This window comes from Tuber melanosporum (genome assembly GCF_000151645.1).
Source record: "Tuber melanosporum whole genome shotgun sequence assembly, scaffold_57, strain Mel28".
NCBI classification, from domain to species: Eukaryota; Fungi; Ascomycota; class Pezizomycetes; order Pezizales; family Tuberaceae; genus Tuber; species Tuber melanosporum.
The window spans coordinates 14,560-35,185 of NW_003299103.1; the positions used below are offsets into that span (position 1 = coordinate 14,560).

The window sequence follows — 20,626 nt, forward strand, 5'->3', positions numbered from 1 at the left end:
TCTGACGCCGAACCTGCATTAACGATAATAGTCCGTTTCGAGTTGGTATACGAAGGGTGATTCAAGAGGTGGGAAAGTAAGGGAGAAAGAAGAACACTCGAGGGAGAAGGAAGGGGAAAGGAGAAGAAGTTAATCATGGTAATTCGTAGTCTATGATAGTACATCACCATAACATCATCTTCCCCCTCCCTCCAAAGAAAGGCGCACTACTACCCCCCGAAAACCACTTGCGCCTCCCTACAATGCCCCGCATTCGGTCCCTCCGACCCAACGCATACCAGGCACGCATCCACAATATTACTCAAACACCCCTCCGTCGCGCCGAGCACCCCCCATCCAATCGCGCCAGCAATCATGCCGACAATATACCCATATCCGCTCCCGCCATTACCATCCCTCGCTGCGACCCACGCTCCGGTTCCCAAACTCAGTGCCGTCACGCCGCGAGTTGCGGTCAGGAGCATCTTGCTGAGTTTATATGCCGTGCGGGGATGTTTGCCACCAGCGCCGTAACCCGCGGTGTCCACGAAGCGCATGTTTGCCACGGCCCGTGATGATTGGATCAGTGGCTGGGAGTGGATGGCACCGTAGGTTAGGGTTAAAGGGGTTGTTAGGGCTGCAACGGGGGAGGCGATGAAGTTGAAGCAAAGCATGTGCAGAATGCCCGCAATACGGCGGGGGGCAACCATTAAGGGTAGGCGGACTAGTAGGGCAACTAGCGTTGAGAAGCAGATCGTTCCAAAGAGGGTGGTAGTCGAATGGTGGAGGGCTGCGGACATTATGGCTTTTGAGGAAGTGGTTGGGATTGCGTGTCTGTGGAAGTACCATTGGGAGACGGTTGCGGCGGATGTCGCCCTGAATGGTGGTTAGGACTCTGATTGGCCCCTGGGAGAGTTACGAACTTACCTCTGAATCCCAGAAGTCACTCCCAGAGTCCACAGGTACATCAAGATGTAGTAAACTCCTAGCGTAGTACTCTTGGCATCCAAGGTCCACATAGGTTTTCCTATAAAATCAGCAAATAAAACAACTTTTTGCAACAATCTTATTCAAACATACCATTCATTAGCGTATTTCCAATCCAGAAAACCCTAGTGAACATTCCGACCCAGATCCAAGTGAAAACACAAACGCCCACAAGGGTTCCAAAGCTCAACAAGACCAACGCTGGGTTTTCCCCAAGAATTTTGCACGCTAATTGGATAATCCCGATAGCCCTTCCCAGTGCATTCCTCCCCTTATAAGCAAAGTAGACCCAGAATCCAGCCATCGATGCAGGGAAAATGCTTCCCCATCGCATAGCCTTGTCTTGCGGCCCGTTACCGCCCATTTTCCCCTTATACGACATAATGAGTGGGTATAAACTCAATGCCGCCAGGACCACAGGCACCGATACCAATATCAAATATATCAGCGGTTTTACGAATGATCGGAGAAGATACATCCAGACTAATGACACAGCGATGGCAAGAAAGGTATCCACAGTGAGAAGATGTATGGCCGAATGTAATGTCCGGTAAATCGTGTCAAGGGGTAGCTTTGCTTCCTCTGTGTGAAGCCATACAACAAACGATGTAGTAAACATACAGGCCATCAGCACCATGTAAAGGGTACCCCATAGGTGGTCATGTGAGGGTGGTTCTAATGGGGGATGGGCAACTTGCTGCGGTATCTATCATATTTATCGCGATCAGCTTAAGCTCATCAACACTACCATGTAGGCAAAAGGAAAGCGAAATAAAGGGCTCCCGTACCGTGCTCATATGAGGCCCCCGTTGATGAGGTGACGATAGCCTTGGCATAAAACTATCCGCCTTAGCTGACGCTGCAAAGGGTAAATTATTGGAGACCTGTGGCGGGGTCCTCCGAAATTGCTGGAAGGCCGGAGGATCATCATCCGGAGGCATTTCTATGGCAATATCATCCGGCGGACCCTGATCATCATCCTCGTCCGCTAACAGACTATGACCCTCAAACGCCCTGTAGTCTTCCAACGATCGTACCATATCCTCGGGATCGATATTCTCAGGCATCATCCCTAACCGTAGGCTATCATCCAACCCGATATCAACCATCTTATCCTTCCCCTTCCCCTTCCCCTTTTCCGTTCCACCACTCAGCACCGAACTTGTTTGCGATGTTGACCCAACCAACGAAGAACCAGCAGACCTAGAGGCCCTCCATGAACTACGAATACCCCCAGATCCCGCTCCTAAAAGCCTGTCCTTCCCCTTCCCTTTACTACGCCGTAGCTCTTGTGTGCTATCCTCGGAATACTCTCCTTCATCCTCATCCTCTTCCCCTACGGCGACATTGGTCGGAAGATTGTAACCCCCGAAATGCCGCCGACTGCTCTTCAGGGCATAGAAATCCTGGACCTCCTGTTCGTGTTCCGGGTCGTCGGGTAGGTAATCTGTGGCGGAGTGAAATAATGGAGCCGGGTTTGGGGGCCCATTTAGTCTTCCCTCGCGTATGGCACTAACACGGGTCTGTGATTGAGCCAGAAAGCGGGAAGCATCTGTTTACATTGAGTATTAGCAGTGAAACGACAAAAAAAAAAAAAAAGAGCCCGAGGAAGCGAGAAGGAAAGTATTATTCGAGTGTCCGGCTCTGATGAACTGAAGGGAGCTTTGTCAAGATTAGGGGTAGATAAGGTACTACATTCTGAAAACATGATGAAGATGGATGAATGGACAACTGGCCCCTAACGGGAGTGCGTAGGGAAGCCAAAGACGGGTGGGCGGTTGATGAACGAGGCTCGTGCGGGTATTTGTGGGTTGGGGCGATCAAGACAGAGGGCCAAAGAAGGGAGCGGCAGAAGATGGATGACGAGTAGGGGCGATAATCTACTGTATGTACAAGATGAGGCCTCTCTAGTGGTAGTTGTGGTTGCTGTTGTGGTGATGAGGACTAGAGTTGTGGGGGGAGGAGAGAGCTGAAATGGGGGGGGGGCCCTGGTGATGGTGGCTGGCTAACGAGAGCGGTACGGTGGTGGGAAAGTTGAGGAGTGGTAAGCGAGCAGGCGACAGAGCAAGCAAGGCTAGACGACTATGATACTACCGTGCACGCATGCACTTATTCACACATGCAGCCTCTGACCTTGAGAAGAGATAGTCACTCCGGAAACAACAGATAAGTTAAAATAAGTCAGGATCTACCGTTACTGGAAGAGGTTGGACAGAGTGACTAAGTGACTGAGAAGGTTGCTTACGGTACTTCCCCAACTGAAGGGGTGGGTGGTCGAGGGTACCTAATTAAAAATACCGGTATTAAGAAAAGTAGTAACTTTTTTCCACACAAGCTCAAAAAAGCCAGCCAGGGTCCGAAAGTGAGCACGAGGGGAGGAGAGTGTGAGCACAAAACCTGTCACTTCTCCCCTCTAAAGGGAAAGGCAAAGAAAAGAAAGAAAGAAAGAAAAAAACTCACACACAGAGAGAACACACACAGAAAAGAGGCTGCGAAAAGAACGAGGTCTCTGCTTTGTGACACCTTGCTGTGGTGGCCAGCATTATGGATGTGGAAACTCAAAGTTAGCGGGGTTCAAAGTTAGTCATCGGCCAAGACAACGCCTGGAACTTCCATAGTAAGCTCACACCCAGCCGCTTGACTCAATCCGACAGCAGCAGAAAGACTCTCTAACTGCAGAACAGTGGGATATTTATCATACAAGCCCGAAGGCAGCAACCTAGCCCAGCATCAGCAAATCCTCAACCCGGTACTTTGTTGCCCTTATGAATATAGTACGGGTACAGCATACCGGTACTGTATGTCCATTTCACTCCCCTACATACCGGCACTATGAACTGGCCAGGTACCGGCAAGCCAATCTTCGACTCCCTCGCATCACACTGTAGACAGGGTGATGCCGGAACCATCGAGTGACTCCCCCCCCTCTCTCCCGAGTCCCAACTCATTGATCAGGGGCAACTTACCCAGAAACCCTTCCAAACCATCTCTTTACCGAAAAACCTCGTTTGTAGCACAAGATACGATACGGTGCTCGAGGACGGTAGATACCGATTTGCTTTTTCTCCCACTCCAAACAATGATCCACATAGGTTCCCGTACTTCCCCTGCTTTAGCAACGATGTCTTAGCCAAACAGAAGGCAGAAACGTGCACCTTGAAGAAAATGCTCCATGGATCCCTCTTTTGGGCAGCCAGAGAGAGCCCTAGGGCTCGCTTAGCTTGCTCTTGCTGCAGGGATGTCTTCACCCTGCCCGAGGAAGCAAGTCTCAGCCAAGCCTCAGCTGCACTTTCTCGCCGCATCAGGCAGCCAGGCGGTAGACTATGGTCCCATGTAATGAGCTTGAGCCCCGGTCACCACATATCACTCAGGCGATCAGGGCGGCGGGCAGGGGGGGCTTCTATGTGGTAGCCCACCGTACCTAGCAGTACCCTATACGTAGGTTTCTGCTGTGGCCCCGATTCTTCGCCCAGCGGGAGCTTGGTGAATGACAGCCATGGGTGAAAATGCACGCTGTGTGAATGAGCCAAGTGCAACCCCGATGGTTTCCCATACGGGGTGCTGATTTCCAATACTTAGTCATCTGAAAGATTAGAAAAGGGCTCTGGTGGAGGGATTCGACCGTATTATAGGATCGACATATCATAGTTAAAGGGCGGGCCGCAGGGACAACACCGCGAAACTTAAAGCTCCCCAAGCAGTCCTGGGGGGCAGGGAGGAATCCCGCAATGCCAGAAATTGGCCCAACGGCATGTGTGGAGTGGTAATAACTTTCTTGCCTAGCGTCGTAGCCCCTTCCGACAATTTGCCAACCAATAGCAAGCACATCATAGGACTATCTTTTATCTGATTCAAGATGGGGCACAGAATCCCCGGTTCTCACAAATGATTCGCATTCGGTACTCAACCAGAGGCTGTGGGATCAGATATCCTGATCTTGCTATCATAAAGGCTCATTAGTCCGCTATCCTGGGCGTGCGTTGTAGAAGACGTTATCGTCGCAGTTAGGAGACCATGTATACCATTACCGGTGCGAGTATCACTCCTTCCGCTCTGTGTTTGCGCTTAATCTGCTCGAAAGGGTGAAAAATTGAAATCTACCAGTCCACGTGCCTCAGGCGGTGCCATAGATGGGGAGTCTTGACTCGTTTTAGGTATGCAAGGTTAGGGGAGTTATAATTAAACTGTAATATCATTGGTGGTATTAGCTTTCTCCTTCTTCTTCTTGTTCTGAGCCCCTTAGTATCGTCTCTTATTAGGGAATTTGTTTTGCTCAACCCTTATCCAGCATCCTTAGCTCGGGCGCATCCGGTCTACGTTCAAGAGATGCTCAATCTGAATTAGCGGGGTCACTGCTTACTCCCGTTAAAGGAGAAGGGCGCTGTATATCAGGTTCATGTCCCTACCGCCTAACGCAGGTGATCCGTAATCGAGTTGGTTTTAGGTCATAAGCGATTGCAAAGGACATTGATAGGTAAGTTTGAGGGTATGTGCTCCCTGTTTTGGTCCCTGTTGAGAAGGTTGGGAAACCCGATATCTATAAGCCCGAGACAGCCAACTAACGCTCTTAGAGAGGTATCATATGCTGGCTGTTGTTGGGTCATCCGATCTTCTGAGCTGTGTGGATTGCTCCCCTTATAATGGGTCCCCCATATCTTAGACCGTTCCTCTAACCCTGTCGCAACAGACCAGTTATTTAGCACAACGGATAGACTAGATAACCTCCCAGGCAATCCGGAGAGATGCCGATTGGTGGGTTCTGCATGAGGAAACGAGCGATAACTAGCGTACCGGTAGTTTCCATAGTTCATCTACTCGAGTACTCGAGTAAGTAAGCTACCGGAAAATCTCTTATCTGGATTTAGCTATCAGGGTTAGGGAGTGTCCGCGCGCCCTCGGGATTGTCTATGGTAAAAAACGCAAGGGTGCTTCTCAAGTTACTCGAGTACCGAAGGGGGTGTGCTTGGAGCCATCTCCAGAGTAGGTTCTCAGACCCCAGATCCGCACAGGGGTGTACTATGACTCTGATCTTGCTATGGAGCTATCACATCCCACTTGAGATTTCCTATCACAGTCATCTCCACTGTGGCTGCGGGAGAGAGAAAAGAATACTATCTAAATGTTCAAGTTGGTGGTTAGTTCGGCAGCCACCGCAGAACCCTGGAAACCAACTGCACCTTGGAATAGATCCACAACCGCCCAGAATACGGGTCATCGGGACGGTCATACCTGAGATGTTGTGTCCTTTCTTACCCCGGCCTTTGAATAAACCGCGAGGCATACTTCTGGACCTCCCCGTTATCATACTGTCGATAAATGGGAGTGGTGCTACGGTATTCTTGGACTACATGATTCCCTATGCTTGGGACTTAAAAGGTTTTACAGGAGCTGGTGGGATTGGGAACCCTGAAAGCTACCATATACTGCTATAATACTTATGAGCGGTTGCCTTTTCAGAGTATCATATGCTACAGGTACAGTACTACAATCCATTTAGATATCATAATATCGTACAATGAGAGTATATTTTTCGGACTTCTCGGCAGCTAAACCGCCTAAGCCCGAATCCCACACAACATGAACTTGCCGATAGGGTTAGGGTCAACTCTCAATCCCGGGTTCCAGCACCTTTTAAGACAAGTCCTGTACAATACTGTATCATGCTGTATTGTGATGGCTTTCCCAGGACAGAGGTTAGTCTAAACGAGACCTCGCTATCAATTAATCCGGGTCGTGGAAATGTCACATTCATGGATCAACAAAGATATGATACTAGACTATTTGCCACGGGTTCCCTCCTCCAGAATCCTAGAAATGAGTGATAACCCTTGAATATTACACAAGCGAGGCGAACTGCACCCCAAAGCTTGAGCCCCCAAAATGCCCAGGAATTTTCCTCCCCCGTGACCCGTGATTCAACCTGCAGCAACCACCGTTGCTGCCACGGGCCCAGCCAGCAGCACCTACGGTAGTCTACTTTACTTCCTCCCTTTCCCTCTTCTCCGCCGCCACCACAACCACCACCACCACAACCACCACCACCACAACCACCACCACCTGCTTGAGAGACAAAAGTCTCGCCTTTTCACACTTTCTCTGCTTTTATTAATCGAGATAAAGGAGGAGCAGCTCAGCAAGCCTGCTCGACTAACCCTCACGAAGGAAGGAAGGGAACTGAAGAAGAAAGAAGGAGAAAGGTCTACTGCCACAAAGATGCCGCAACCATGGGACTATATTGCTGTAAGTCACGTTCGAACGGTAGTCACTTGACGGAGGGAATCACACTGACAGACCGGACGACAATACAGAAAGTTGTTAACATCGGCGACTCCGGGTGCGGAAAGAGCTCGGTGCCTTTTCCCCCTCCCCTCCCCCGCCCCACCCGTTCCACCCCCATCCCATTCATCCACCCATCCATCATTTTACCCATCCATGAGTGTAATCAAACTGACAACGACTGAAAGCTCACCATCCGCCTCTGCGAGGGCCGCTTCAATCCAACCCACGATGTAACCATCGGCGTGGAATTCGGCAGCCGCATTATCCCCGTCGACACGAGCCCCACGGCGCAAAAGATAAAGTTGCAAATCTGGGACACAGCAGGGCAGGAGTCCTTCCGTGCGATAACCAAGTCCTACTTTCGCGGCGCAACGGGCGCGCTACTGGTGTACGACATCTCGCGGCGTGCGACGTTCACGCACGCCACGGAGTGGCTGGAGGAGCTGCGCGGTGCGGCCGACGCGAACATCTCTATCATCCTTGTCGGCAATAAGTGTGATCTTGGCAATGACAAGCGTGAGGTCCCCATTGAGGAGGCTAGGGCTTGGGCTGAGGGGAATGGGATTAAGGCGTTCGTGGAGACCAGTGCGAAGACGGGCGAGGGCGTGGAGGAGGCATTTGTGGATTGTGCTAGGGAGATTTATAGGAATATTAAGAGTGGGGTGTATGATTTGAATGACAAGAGCCATGGGATTAAGACGAATACGGCGAAGACTAGTCTGAGCATGGATGAACAGACGAAGGTTAGAGGTGGTTGCTGTTGATATTGCCCCCTCAGGGGAAATTACGAAGGAATTGGCAGAGCCGCCGAATTGGGTCAGGTTGGGTATGCACTTTTTTCTTTTCTTTTTTTATTCCTTCCATTATCATGATTCCGTTCTTGTATGTGTTAATTCCTCCTCTTTCTTTCTTCCTTTCATCCCCTCACTACCTATTCTCTCCTTTTCTTTCCCCTCTCTTGCTCCGTCTTCGGCTGCAATGTAGTGGTTGGTGAATTCGGTATTGATGGCAGGCGTTTGTGTTTTCTTCTTCCTTCCTTCTCTCCGATTAATATGGGCTTGCTTGTTTGTGATGATGCCTCTTGGTCAGTTGATAGATCTGGGGTGGGCGAGGTTTGGTTGTAGATACAATGCGAAGTGCTTGATGCATGGTATTTTTATTTGTGGTGTTGGTTTGGAGTTGAGGAGGGATATTTTGCATTGTTTATTGGTGCAATGTCTAGTGTTGTGAGGGAGTTGTTTTATGAAGGCAGTGAGGGACCTGAAGGTTTGTATGGTGGTCATGGATTCTCACTCGGCTGAGATCATTTTGTTGGGGAATAAATAATGGATTGCCTATTTATGTCTACAAACGCCTTTCTACACCACAAGCGCAAAGCGGGGTGAAAAAAAATGCATACTAATGAATCTCCGACTAAAACTCCCCATGGACACTCCTCCCATACCACCCTGCGGGTCCCTTCCCCCCCGCTGCGCCCCCCCAAAGCCCGGTAAGAGTCTGCTCCGCGCCATCCCCCTCCTCGGGCCAGACCACCTCAACCCCCTTCCCTCCCCCACCATTCTTCCCCCCACCCTCAAGCATATCCCTCGCGGTCGCCCAAGAAAACCTCGCCATGCCAACCTCCCAGCCAAAAACGGGCTCCATCTCCCTCCTCAGCCACTCTTTCGTCTTCTCATCTCCCGGATACCCACTCCCAATCTCCTCGCCCTCTGGCACGAGTACCCCAATCGCCGCATCGCGCGTAACCTTCGCGCAGACGCTGGCCGCCGACACGATTGGGTATATCGAGTCTGCCTTCTTCGAAACGGTGACGGCAATGTGGGGGAAGAGCTTCTGTAGTCTAGATTGGTAGGTGCTCGCAGTGCCGACTGTGTCTACATAGATTTCCCGAATGTTGACGCCACTGGAGAGGACAGCCGTGATTAGGGTTGTGGTTGCGTCGAAGGCTTGTGCGTTTAGGTTGTAGGTGCTCGACGAGGTGGTTGAGCGTAGCATGCCGGAAGAGATGTCCCGGGGTGAGAGAGAGATGGTGGACCAGCCGAGGTTGCGGTGTAGAGTTGTGTCTGGCGTGGTGAGGGTTTGAAGGAGGTGGGTTCGGAGGGAGTGGGTTAGTTTTTTGGAGTCTGCGGGGGGTTTAGGTTAGTCGATTTTGGCTTTGGGAGGGGGGAATGGGAGGGGGAGGAACCATCGAATTTGTGCTCTCGTAGCATGGGGTTGTCGCTCTTTAGACAGTATGCTACGGCGTATACCATTGGACCTAGGACCGGGCCGCGGCCGGCTTCGTCTACGCCGAGGATTACCTCGCCTTCGGAGTCTTCCTGGATAGATTTGGGGATTGGGGAATGGTAGGTGTATGTCTCCCCCTTGAGTATCTTTGCATTGTCTATTGAGGGGAGTATCTTTGTAGCTTCCTTTGTAACCTCCTTTGCGGCTTCGGTGTCTCCATCTGAGAGCTCTTCTGGTGGTTGGGAGTCTTCTTCTGTCATTGTGGGCTATTAATGTTTGTATGTTATATTAGTTACTCGTGAGATGTTATGATAGAAAAAAGGCGCGTTATTTTATTTCCAATCGTGCAAGAGGGAGGTACTGGCGGGTTGACTAGTGTTGTGTGCTTCGAGAAAACATTGGGAAGGCGCGTTTTGGTATTAGGGAACGGTTCTGCCAAGACAAGGACAAGTTATGTCAACACCTCAAACACACGTTCTCTTTTCCTTATTCCCACCTCTACCACCGCGAATACTACCGGCACCAGCAACTACTAACCAACTAACTAGAATAGCATCGCCATCACCAACTCACTTTAACGCATCTCCACCACCGCTACCACAATGGCCCCAGGGTCCCCATCACAGCGTAAAGCGCGCGAAACCAATTTCACAGACATAGGCGTCGCGGGCCGGTGTGTTTTGCTTCCTCTTCCATCCTTTCTTGAAAGACAGTTTCTCTCTCTGTCCCTTCCTCTTTTCGCGTTTCTTGCGGAAAATGAGCTAACGGTTTACTTTCCTTCACGCAGAAAAACTGGCTTTATGGTTAAGGATACTGGTAAAAGGGATGCTTTCGGGATGGAGCATATGGACGCTTTCTTCTCGCCTGACCCTCCGGCGCCGCCACCGAACATGCATCCCGGGGAGAAGGGGAAGGCGAATGGGGGTCAGAAGAGGAATGAGGGTGAAGGGATGACGAGGGCGGTGGTGGGGAATAAGACGATATCGTCAGAGAGTATGGAGATTGTTACTAGTAAATACACCCATTCACTCACAACTGCCCCGCTGGGGTTTGCTGGCAATTTGACAAATATCGCAACTAAGGGAAAAAATCACTTTTCTCTCCTCTCCTCTCCTTTTCTTTCCTTCCCAGTGCGCTGTTTTCAATATTGTTTTTTCCTTTTCTACACTTGGTTTTACGGGCTAGCTAACCATTCCTTCCTTCACTCCAAAAGGCAGCGCCCCACCACCACCTTCATCTTCAGTCCCCTCCACCCGAAGGCTAACTTCGCTCCCGCCTCGCGCACGGAATCCTATAAAGACCAATCTTGGCACGCCTGCTCGAAGGGCCTCATCCGTGGGCTTTAGCTCCCCCGACAAACCCTCCCCACTATATCCCGCAAATCGAAAACTCGACTTCGCCGGTAGCGGTACTGGTGATAAAGAGGCTTCTCCGCGCCTGCTGAATCAGCCGGCAAAGCGTGTTTCCATATCACCTGTCAGGAACGAGGTGCATAGGGCTTTATCCTCATCCTCCGCTTCTGTCAAGGAGGTTGGGAAGAAGAAGGAGTCTGAGGTCGCGCGTGCTAAGCCTAAGACTAAACAGAAACAGGCCATGCCAAAGGTCGTTGAGGAAGAGGCTGTTATTCAGAATTCTCAGCGGACGCCGCCGGTTGCTGCAGTCAAGAAGAAGAGGGGGTTGTTGATGCAGGGTAAGAAGTCGGCTTTGGTTGCTGGAGGGGGGAAGAAGAAGGCCTTTTCGCTACAGGATGATGGGGATAGTGAGGATGATGGGGGCGGGGATGTGGAGATGAGTGATGGGGGAATTGATAATGGCCTGGATAGTGCTATGGATTTGGGGCGGCAGGAGGAGAGACATCCGATTGAGGAGGAAGTTTCGCAGATGCTGGAAAATGAGGACACGGTCATGGTTGATGAGGAAGGGGATGTGCAAGTCGCGCCGGTTAAGAAGGGAAAGGGTAAAGCTAAGGAGATGGTTAAGCAAAAGGCAGCAGCACCAATACCAGAGAAGAAAGCGAAACCTATTCCTCCGACGAAGAGGGCTCAGGCTAAGACGAAGGTCAATGGCAGAGCAGAAGCTCAGGATGAGTCGGATGAGTCGGATGAGTCGGAATCTGGAGAAGAAGTGGTTAGACCAGTCAAAGCTAAAACCACTGCTAAGGGTAAAGGCAAAGCTTTGGCGATAGCAGATTCTCAACCAGAGCCGGTCCAGGCATCCAAGGAGACAGCTCCCGCAAAGGCTAGGGGTAAAGCTAAGCCTCAGGTTGAAGAGATTTCGTCGGACTCAGAGCCAGAAGTGCAAGCACCTAAGCCCAAAGCTGCCCCAAGGGGAAAGGGCAAGGCTAAAGCCCATGTTCTGGAGCCGGGGTCGGAGCTAGAACTAGAGGAAGTTCGGGCTCCTAAACCGAAAGCTGCCGCAAAGGGTAAAACAAAGGCTTCCGCTAAGGTCATCCAACCTCAGCGAGACGGCAGTGAGGTAGAGGGAATCGTCCCAGAATCTAAGTCCAAAGCTGTCGCGAGGGGCAAAGGAAAGGGTAAAGCCAACTCTACGGCCAAGGACACCGAGGACTCAGTGGCGTCAACATCATCGGCAAAAGCGGGCTCCAAAGCTAAAGGAAAGGGCAGAGCAAAGGTCACAGCACCTCCCAGCGAAGATGAAGTCGGGGATGAACAATTGGAGGGAGAACGTGATCCCACCCCTCCTCCCCTACCGAAGCCCAGAGCAGCTTCAAGAGCCAAGGGTAAAGCCAAGGCAATACCTATCGATGAACCCGAAGCCGAGGCCGAAACGGTATCCTCTTCCCAAAAACCCGGGGCGAAACCCACCGCAAGGACTCGAGGCGCGGCAAAATCCCGCTCGAATCGTGAGCGCGAGATTCCAGAGTCCTCACCCGCCTCAGCGCCAATTGAGACTATTGACGAAGAAGAGGAAGGGGAGGGAGTAGACGACGATGAAGCTGTCCAACCTCCGCGTAAGAAGGTCCGCCAATTGCCGGGGACTACTAAGCCAGCGGCGCCAGCTGCTTCAAAAGGCAAGGGCAAAGGCGTCGCTGCAGGCTCCAAGAAAGCCACCGCCCAAGCCTCTCGGCCACGGGACGCTTCCCCAGAACTTACCGCCGCTACTACTGCTGCGGATACAAAACCCTCCGCCTCCTCATCTTCCCAAACCGTCGCGCCCCGCCCCCGCGGCCAGCGCGTTATCCGTGAACGCCCCTCGGTAGAGCCGGACTCAATCACCAACGGTCGGCCAACAAGACACCGCATGAAGCCGTTAGAGTTCTGGAAAGGCGAAAAAGTAGTCTACACACTAGCGGACCCCACCACCACCACCGCTGCAGCTGCCGCATCCACAATCAAGCTCCCGGAAATCGCGGAAATCATCCGCGTGGAAAGCGATGAAGATGAAAAAGCCCGCGAGCGTGAGCGCAGAAAGAAACGTAGCGCAGCCGCCCAATCCGCCGGCAACAAGCGCAAACGCGCCCTAAAGCAAGAAGATGCAGAAGACGAAGAATTCGAAGAAGAGCCTTGGGAATCACAAGTCGTCGACGGCGAAATCGGTGTGATCCGCGGCTACGTCAAACCCTTCCCGCCCATCGCTGCCTCGGATCAGTTGGAGGAAGCGGAGCTAGCCTTCTCCCGCAATAGGATCGTGACAGTGGAGGTTGCGAATGGCGACTTCACCTTTGTGAAAACGTGCACGCAACCGTTCTTTGGCACAGGCATGATAGAGATACCGCCCGGCGGTATCAAGCGTACGAAGAATAGCGGAAAGATGCACCTCGTGTTTTACCTGCTCCAGGGGAAGGTTCAGGTTCAGGTTGGCGAGACGACGTTCAGAGTTAGGGGTGGGGGGCAGTTTATGGTTCCTAGAGGTATTCTAAGGAAATCCTGTCCTTGACGGTGGGTGGTGGGGGCTAATGGGTGTGATAGGTAATCTTTACAGTATTGAAAATCCATACGACGTTCAGGCCAAGATGTTTTTTGCGCAGGGATGTGAGGTTGAGGTTGAGATTGAGGATTAGTTTGTATGCTGTTGTGGGGGCTGCTTTATTGTATGTTTTTTTATTTTTATTTTTTTTTATTTTTCGGTTATTGGCCGTGGTATTTGTCCCTCCTTTTTCTTTTTCCTTTTCTTTTTCCTTTCCTTTCCTTTTCTTCATATACCGAGAGATGGGAAGGGGTAAGGCGTGTAAACTATAACCTGACTTTACAGAAGCTAAATGAGTAACTTATGGTAGTTTTCTATATTTTTTTTTTTCCTTCCTCACATTTGGGTACTGATAATCGAAGATTGACCAGTCGTCTTTGACCCGTTCTTTTGGGAGCCAAGGGGAGTGGGAAACAAAAAAAACAAGAAAACTACGGCGGTGTCTGGCTCGCCGGAATTTTGATTTCGAAATTCAAGTTTTTTTTTTTTTTTGCCAAGCCAGATTTTAATATCGTCTCAGAAATGTTTGGCTCACCGGATTCCGATCCGGATATCCAAAATCGGGTGCCAAAAAAGCATGATTTGCATTTTTGATTCGCGTGTATGATATCACAAAGACCGACAGATTACAACTGCATAGTTCTTGCTTCTTCTATCGTCACTTCACGATTGGTAGTTTTGACCAGCATATCTTGGATATAGGGCAATCATAAAGGCATTCTGATAGAAGCAATTATATGTCGGGTTGGTACAACCCATTTCCAATTGGGAAAGCACGGCGTATCACATAATCTTTGCGAGCTGCGCTCCGGTGGTTAGCGGAATAAGGTATTGCCGGTTGCCCGGCCGGGGTCATAGCTCACCATGAGGGGTCCGTGGACCCCCGATACATATACTCCCCTGAGCCCCCCTTTTCCTCCGGAGAGAACCACAAGATCACCTAACCTCCTGTTTCCTACCGCTTGCGTTCTTTATTTACCTCGTGCTCACCAGAGACGCCAGAACGCGTTCAAGTTACACAATCCTCACCCAATCCCTCCTCCCTGAGCTACTGTCTGCAATTAGTAATTAGATAAATAGACAATGCCTCGCCGTAGAGGTTCAACGCGTCGTGGAAACCCTACCTCAGCAAACAGTCGAACAGCACGCGGAGGAGTCCGCAAAAACACACGCAGCCGACAACCTCCAGCTCGGTACGGTCATTCCCTCAGCCAAGAGGCCCAACAACTCATCAGCGATGAGACAAATGGCTCCAGCGGTAGCGAGGAGCCCCAGTCAAGCGAACCCCAGTACACCCATTCACCTTCGACCAACACCTTACCACATATGCAAGATTCTGATACCCGGAATCCCACATCCTCCTCCTCACGCGTAATTCTAGCAACCCTAAGCCCAATAGGAACTCTATTGGCACCGCACTATTCACCTAGCACCCCCATCAATCTCAGCAACATGCGCGAACTACTGAGATCCCATGAAGAAGATATCATTGAGCGAGTAGTCCTCCGTCTCCGCTCTAGAACCCAGCCCCTTCCCAACCACCACAGCCCAACTCTACCACATCACACAACCGCACAGTAGAGCAGACACCACTGCTGGAAAACCCTAGAAATGCGAGGTTAATGGAAATTGCAGAGGTAGAGGGCCAGCTGGCCCGACTGAGAAACGAAGAGAACAGCAGACGGAATAGGCTTACCGAGTCAAGGGTACCGGGTATGTATGACCCTACAGAACCATTGATGAATTTCGAAAGTGAGAGTGCATCGGGTGTGGTGGAATCTGTGGAGCTCTTGTTTCCAGGGGTCGAACGAAATACTTTAATCCAAATAATTGAGAACCGCTTCAAGCCAACAAATATCTACCGGCTATTAGCAACGGAAAAGGAACGTGGCGAATCCCAGCGAACTGTAAACATTGGAGGAATTCGAGCAAGCAGAGCGAGACGGGAAAGAGGGGGAATACCATATGTCCAGCTTTTTCAAAGCTTGGGCTGCCTATAGCGGAATTCTGATTAAGTTAGCCCCTCACGCACTACAAGGAGAACTTGCCACAGCGATGTCGATATATACAATGAATTTGTATGAATTGTTGGAGAAATATATGTGGGAGGGAGTTAGATCTTACCATTTTCAATTTCACCGGAAACGAGTCGCAAGTGGAAAGAACATATACCAAGCAATCGAATGGCGCCTATTGGACAGTGAGCTGGTCTCAATGTTTTGCCCACCCCATCCCGCGAGCTACTTAGGCATCTGGCTATAAATCAGCATCAGCAGCAGCAAGCAGAACATATGAGTTCCTAACACAAAAATCATTCCCAAGATCAGCATACCCTTACCCTTACCCGGGAACACCATCGTTCCCCTCTCCTAGCGCCATGGAACAACGAATACCCTTCAATCAACCTACCCTACCAGCGATTAGCATCTCGCCAGCTGGCACAGGAACATTACCCCCCAACGGACAAGCGTGTCGCAATTGGAACTTTCGGGAATGTAGAGCAACCCACTGCCTCTACCCGCATATCTGCATATCATGTGGCAGCAGCCACCAGGCAGTTCAGTGCCCACTGGCAAATAAGGGACAATCACTTGTTCCCCGCTCCGGTTCTTACCGACCAATATCCATTACCCACATAGAAGATCTTAATTCGCCAATCTGGCCAAATCACATTACCTTTCCTATGACTGTTAGCCAACATCATACCCACCCCAACACTGCTCTTCACTACCCGCTTTTTACCCCACATAATATCCCCATGGCTGCAGGCCCACTGAAATACACAAGCTGGAAGCAACTTGCCTGTAACTATCCAGATCCATCTGTAATTAGTGCAATTGCTGGCATATGTCAATTCGGAGCAAGGATAGGTTATGAAGGGCACTGCATGGCAGCAACTATCCACCTCAACCTCGCTAGTGCTAGGGAAGATCCCGCACTCATGACTACCGATATAAGAATAGAATTGCAGAAAGGCCGCTTGGAAAGATACAGCAGCGAGGCCGCTCTTCCTCCCAATTACACTGCCTCGCCCCTTGGCCTGACCGACAAGGCTGATAGGACCAAGCGCTGCATCCACCACCTCTCCTACCCGCCCGAGGACCCAAACTCAATAAACAGCGGAATCCCGGTTCACTATGGTGCTATTGCCTACAGCACAGTTGAAAGTGCTATACAGGCAATCCAAAAGTTCGGTAAAGACTGCCACTTGGTCAAGAGGGATTTCTAGAGTGCCTTCAGGCACATTCCCGTTTCCCCGCTCGACATACCACTCTTGGGATTCCACTGGGAGAACCAGTACTATGCGGAAAGATTCCTCCCCTTGGCCTCCGGATGGCACCATACCTATTTAACCTCTTCGCTGAACTGTTACATTGGATCTTGGAGAAGCAGCTTGCCAAAGAAGCTCTAAACGCCGAGGTCATCCACTACCTGGACGATTTTCTGATCGTACTGCCAGCCTCCCAGAGTACGACTCTATGTCCAAAGATATTCTCGGAACTCTGTCAAAAAGTGGGACTATCCATCAAGGTCGCCAAAAATGAGGACGGTAAGGTCGCAAGTTTTGGAGGAGTTGAATTAGACACTGAGAAAATGGTAGTCCAACTACCAATTAAAAAGCTGGAGAAAGCATGCACCATCGTTAGCATAGCTATGAAAATGACATCGCTGTCACTACTTGAGATACAATCGATTACTGGCTGCCTCAACTTCGTAGTATTGGTGGTACCGCTTGGTCGGGCATTCTTAAGACATTTATACAACATGGAGCTATACCTCTCGTGGGAGGGCCGAAACCAAAAACGGTGGATATCACATGAAGCAATAAAGGATCTTACCTGGTGGTCTGAGCTGCTGGCTCACATACCCGAGAGGTCTATACTGACCTGAGAGAGGAACCGAGTCTTTACCTGGTCCGATGCAGCTGGTACGAAGGGACTTGGCGGTTACTACCTTAACGATGGCGAGACACTTCCACTACCCTCCTCCGCCTTCTCTATAGCGCTGCCAAGGCACCTGGCCAGATCCCGAGAGCATATCAACACTCAGGAGATGTGGGCCGTAGAGCAATTACTTTTGTACTGGGGGCAAGAATGGAAGGGAAAGAAGGTGGTGATGTATGTAGACAATCAAGCAGTGGCCTACGGAATCGAAAACTGAACCATTAGAGGGGGCTCAATGACAGTTCTGCGGAGGTGCTTGCTACTCGCAGTAGAATACGACCTCGAGCTAGAAACGCGATGGATACCAACCACAGAGAATGATCTCGCTGATGCACTCTCACGTTTTGACTTTGAGAAAATAACTGACATAGCACCCTAGTTAGTATAGCCAATATCCAACCTCCAGAAATACGGTTGTCGCATCTACGGCAATTGGGGCTCTCCAGAGTAGCCGCTTATTATCTCTGGCGGGGGCTTGCGCCCAATACAAGGCGAAACTACGGTACACTACATTCCCACTTTACTCTTTTTTGTGCCCTTTCTGACTTCCGCCACAATAACGGTGGCTGCTTCCCTGCCAGAGCAACATGGCTGATAGAATGGCTATGCTCCCTGGCTGGCACAGTTAAAGTAAGAACACTAAAACTCTACTTGGCAGGTATCAAATCATACCAATTAGATCTCGGCATCGACTGCACAGCATTCAAAGACCCCAGGTTGGAGCAGACAATTCAGGGGATTAAGCGAGACCATAGCGAGCCGGAAAGACGTACCCGAACACCATTGACACGCCCATACCTCCTCCAGATACTGACCTACAAGAGGACCAATAACTACAACAATGTAGTATTACAGGTCGCATTTACACTAACATTTGCCGGGTTCCTCTGAGTAGGTGAATTCACGTACAAAGCCACCAATAGGAACCTCGGCACCTCATTCCAGAAGTGGTTTTTAACAAAGTAAAGCATCCGTATGCGCGGGGAAGGATCCTATATGGAACTAACACTTCCCTCATCTAAAACAGACCCCTTCCGGAAAGGTATAAAGCTTACCATTGCCGCCAGCGGCGACAGCGGATGCCCGGTAAATGCCATGAAGGACCTTCTTGAACTCGATACCCACAGGCACCGCCTCGCACCCCTACTCTGTGTCGGACACCAAGAACAACTACTATTTACTCGAGAATATGTCGTTTCAAAGCTACAACAGCTGGCCACATGAGCTGGCCTAGGACAAGGCGTGTGGAATGGGCATAGCTTCCACCGAGGAGCTGCAACCTGGGCGGCCGAGGTCGGCATCCCAGAATCAGATATTCAAACCCTTGGCCAGTGGCGTTCAGATGCCTACAAGGCTTATATTGAGTACTCACCAGAAGAACAAATCGCTCTCTCCCGCCGCTTCCAGGCCAACCAGCGCCAATAACACCCCGGAGGTCTAGCCTGCCCTGGTCCACCTGCCTCGAACTGGGGCACATCGGTGGCTACCATCCCCAACGGCAAGGGCAGCGAAAACACCACCAACGCCTCTGCCAGTGGAACTCAGCTTTTAGCAAACAGATGGACGGAATTACTGGGCATGTCTTTCCTTCTTTTATCTTTCCTTATTGCCTTTCTCTGTATCATTCTCTTGTTTCTCCTTGCTTGTCAGTATAGTAATAGATTTCATTGGCTTTGCGAAATTGGCTGTGGGATATCCCAGTGGGTGAACTGTTCGCTGCTGGAAAGTAGTGTGGTACAGTTCAGGTAGTGTTTGGAAAAGAGATGGTTTTGAAAATGTAGAAACTTGAAGTAGTTTGGGTTATGATAGTTGGCGGTATGGTATCATAAGTGGTTAGTTTTTTTTTTTTTTTTTACTAGAATATAGAATTGATGGATTGGAATTGATACAGATGAGGATAGAACTGTAAAACTTGAAAATCATTTCATGCCCGGTCGGATCTTTGTAAGGGGTATGATAATGTCCTGTTATTGGCTAAAGAAAAAAGCCTCATAATTACGGTATCGTAACGTTCACGATTTCAGTTCTTCGTGATTTTAGTGCTTAAACGTGCGATTCCGAAAACAAAATCGCGGAGGGACGACCCCCCCCTAAACTTTGTAATAACAGCACTCTAAATAACATACAAGTGAGGAAGATGGGTGTGGGATAAGTTGCTATAAAGGCTAATAATAATAATAAATTTTTTTTTTTTGTTGGGGGGGGGGGGAGTCGGTATATTTTAGGAATCTTGGGCCTGAGTCATTCAACTGTATATGAGTGGAGAGGGAATTACTGGCAACCTAGAGAACTTAAATTTTCTCAAAATCCTTTTTGCAAAGACCACTAGAATGCACTCTACGCCCCCCGTACACGATCGTGAGCGGCAAAGCGAGTTGGTCAGTCAGTCTGGCGGGTGCAAGTTTCGCCTTTCTCACCCAGCACGCCTCAACGGAAAACGTCGTTGCCATTTCGCGGCACGCCTCTCGCAAGTGAAGTATTCCAACACGGGAACTTCGCGGTTACACCATGACTTTCATTCCCCACCGCTAGATTTCATCATGGTCGCAGCTCTCCGGCTAGCTACTGCCTTTTCTGTTCTGGTCAGGGCTATTCGAGAGCAGAACCGGAGAGGAGGTTGCGTTCGTTTCGTGGGTCGGGGCGTTACTTTTGGAATTGACAACCGTAGTTGACGGATTCCCATCCGGTGCTCACATCCCCTATTTCGCGGAGCTCATGTTCAGGGTTTCGTTGGTTCTTCTCTGTATAGATAGGAAAACACCCTCCATCTTCTCAAAAAAATTCAAGGTATGATAGTCGTTTCAACAGATGGTTTGTTGTGTCGGCCGAGTGAGGAGCTGTGATGGGCTTCAAGGTTCGGTCATATGTGTTGTGTTGATGGGTGGTGGTGGAGCGCGCCTGGTAAGGATAGAATATTGGAACATGGCGCTAGGGGTGTCAGGTTGGCTGGGATAGTCCCGTCTTCCATTAAAGGTTTGGAGTAGTAATATTGTTGTCTGTTTCTTGTCTTGGATAGCTTTCAGGGTTGTTTTTTTTTTTGCACGAGTATGATTACTGCCGTGGGTTGCATTTGCTTTGGTTACCTAGTCTAGAGGCCTGCAGGGCGTGAGCAGTGGCAGTGATAGGGGTTTCACCGGTATTCCTAGAGCATCTTGCTAGTTGAGGTAGTTTCAATTGATTGACCCGAGAACATATTCAGTTCCTAGCAAGGTAGGTGAAATGTAGTGGCAAAAGAGGGGAGATTGGGGAGGGGGAAAGAGGGTAGACGTATCTCTCGTTTGAAA

General features: G+C 50.2%; 4 protein-coding genes; 2 read left to right on the forward strand and 2 right to left on the reverse strand.

Annotated features, from left to right (window-relative positions):
• Positions 1-124: 124 nt before the first annotated feature.
• Positions 125-3,089, reverse strand: GSTUM_00009399001 (uncharacterized protein). XM_002840674.2 has 5 exons: positions 2,662-3,089; positions 1,755-2,518; positions 1,060-1,672; positions 907-1,006; positions 125-855 (listed from the first exon to the last, which is right to left on the reverse strand). The coding sequence occupies exons 2-5, from the start codon at positions 2,073-2,075 to the stop codon at positions 210-212; spliced, it is 1,680 nt and encodes a 559-aa protein (XP_002840720.1). The 5' UTR covers positions 2,076-2,518; positions 2,662-3,089; the 3' UTR covers positions 125-209.
• Positions 3,090-5,274: 2,185 nt separating this feature from the next.
• On the forward strand, positions 5,275-8,608 carry GSTUM_00009400001 (uncharacterized protein). XM_002840675.2 has 4 exons: positions 5,275-5,440; positions 5,654-7,206; positions 7,275-7,316; positions 7,431-8,608. The coding sequence occupies exons 2-4, from the start codon at positions 7,180-7,182 to the stop codon at positions 8,007-8,009; spliced, it is 648 nt and encodes a 215-aa protein (XP_002840721.1). The 5' UTR covers positions 5,275-5,440; positions 5,654-7,179; the 3' UTR covers positions 8,010-8,608.
• A 50-nt stretch (positions 8,609-8,658) lies between these two features.
• On the reverse strand, positions 8,659-9,731 carry GSTUM_00009401001 (uncharacterized protein; the record flags this gene model as incomplete). The annotated part of the gene is made up of 2 exons (XM_002840676.1): positions 8,659-9,368; positions 9,431-9,731. The coding sequence occupies 2 exons, from the start codon at positions 9,729-9,731 to the stop codon at positions 8,659-8,661; spliced, it is 1,011 nt and encodes a 336-aa protein (XP_002840722.1).
• Positions 9,732-10,994: 1,263 nt separating this feature from the next.
• On the forward strand, positions 10,995-11,656 carry GSTUM_00009402001 (uncharacterized protein; the record flags this gene model as incomplete). XM_002840677.2 has 1 exon in its annotated part: positions 10,995-11,656. Exon 1 carries the CDS (start codon positions 11,267-11,269, stop codon positions 11,654-11,656), a length of 390 nt encoding a protein of 129 aa, XP_002840723.1. The 5' UTR covers positions 10,995-11,266.
• Between the last annotated feature and the right edge of the window lie 8,970 nt (positions 11,657-20,626).

What these genes read in the sequence shown, in the direction of transcription:
- GSTUM_00009399001 (XM_002840674.2), bottom strand. Translation starts at nt 2,075, where the DNA reads ATGGTTGATATCGGGTTGGATGATAGCCTACGGTTAGGGATGATGCCT. An exon ending in GGGGGCCTCATATGAGCACG is followed by an intron (nt 1,673 to 1,754) that starts GTACGGGAGCCC and finishes TAAATATGATAG; the next exon opens with ATACCGCAGCAAGTTGCCCA. An exon ending in GTGACTTCTGGGATTCAGAG is followed by an intron (nt 856 to 906) that starts GTAAGTTCGTAA and finishes ACCACCATTCAG; the next exon opens with GGCGACATCCGCCGCAACCG.
- GSTUM_00009400001 (XM_002840675.2), top strand. Translation starts at nt 7,180, where the DNA reads ATGCCGCAACCATGGGACTATATTGCT. An exon ending in AACCATGGGACTATATTGCT is followed by an intron (nt 7,207 to 7,274) that starts GTAAGTCACGTT and finishes ACGACAATACAG; the next exon opens with AAAGTTGTTAACATCGGCGA. An exon ending in CCGGGTGCGGAAAGAGCTCG is followed by an intron (nt 7,317 to 7,430) that starts GTGCCTTTTCCC and finishes AACGACTGAAAG; the next exon opens with CTCACCATCCGCCTCTGCGA.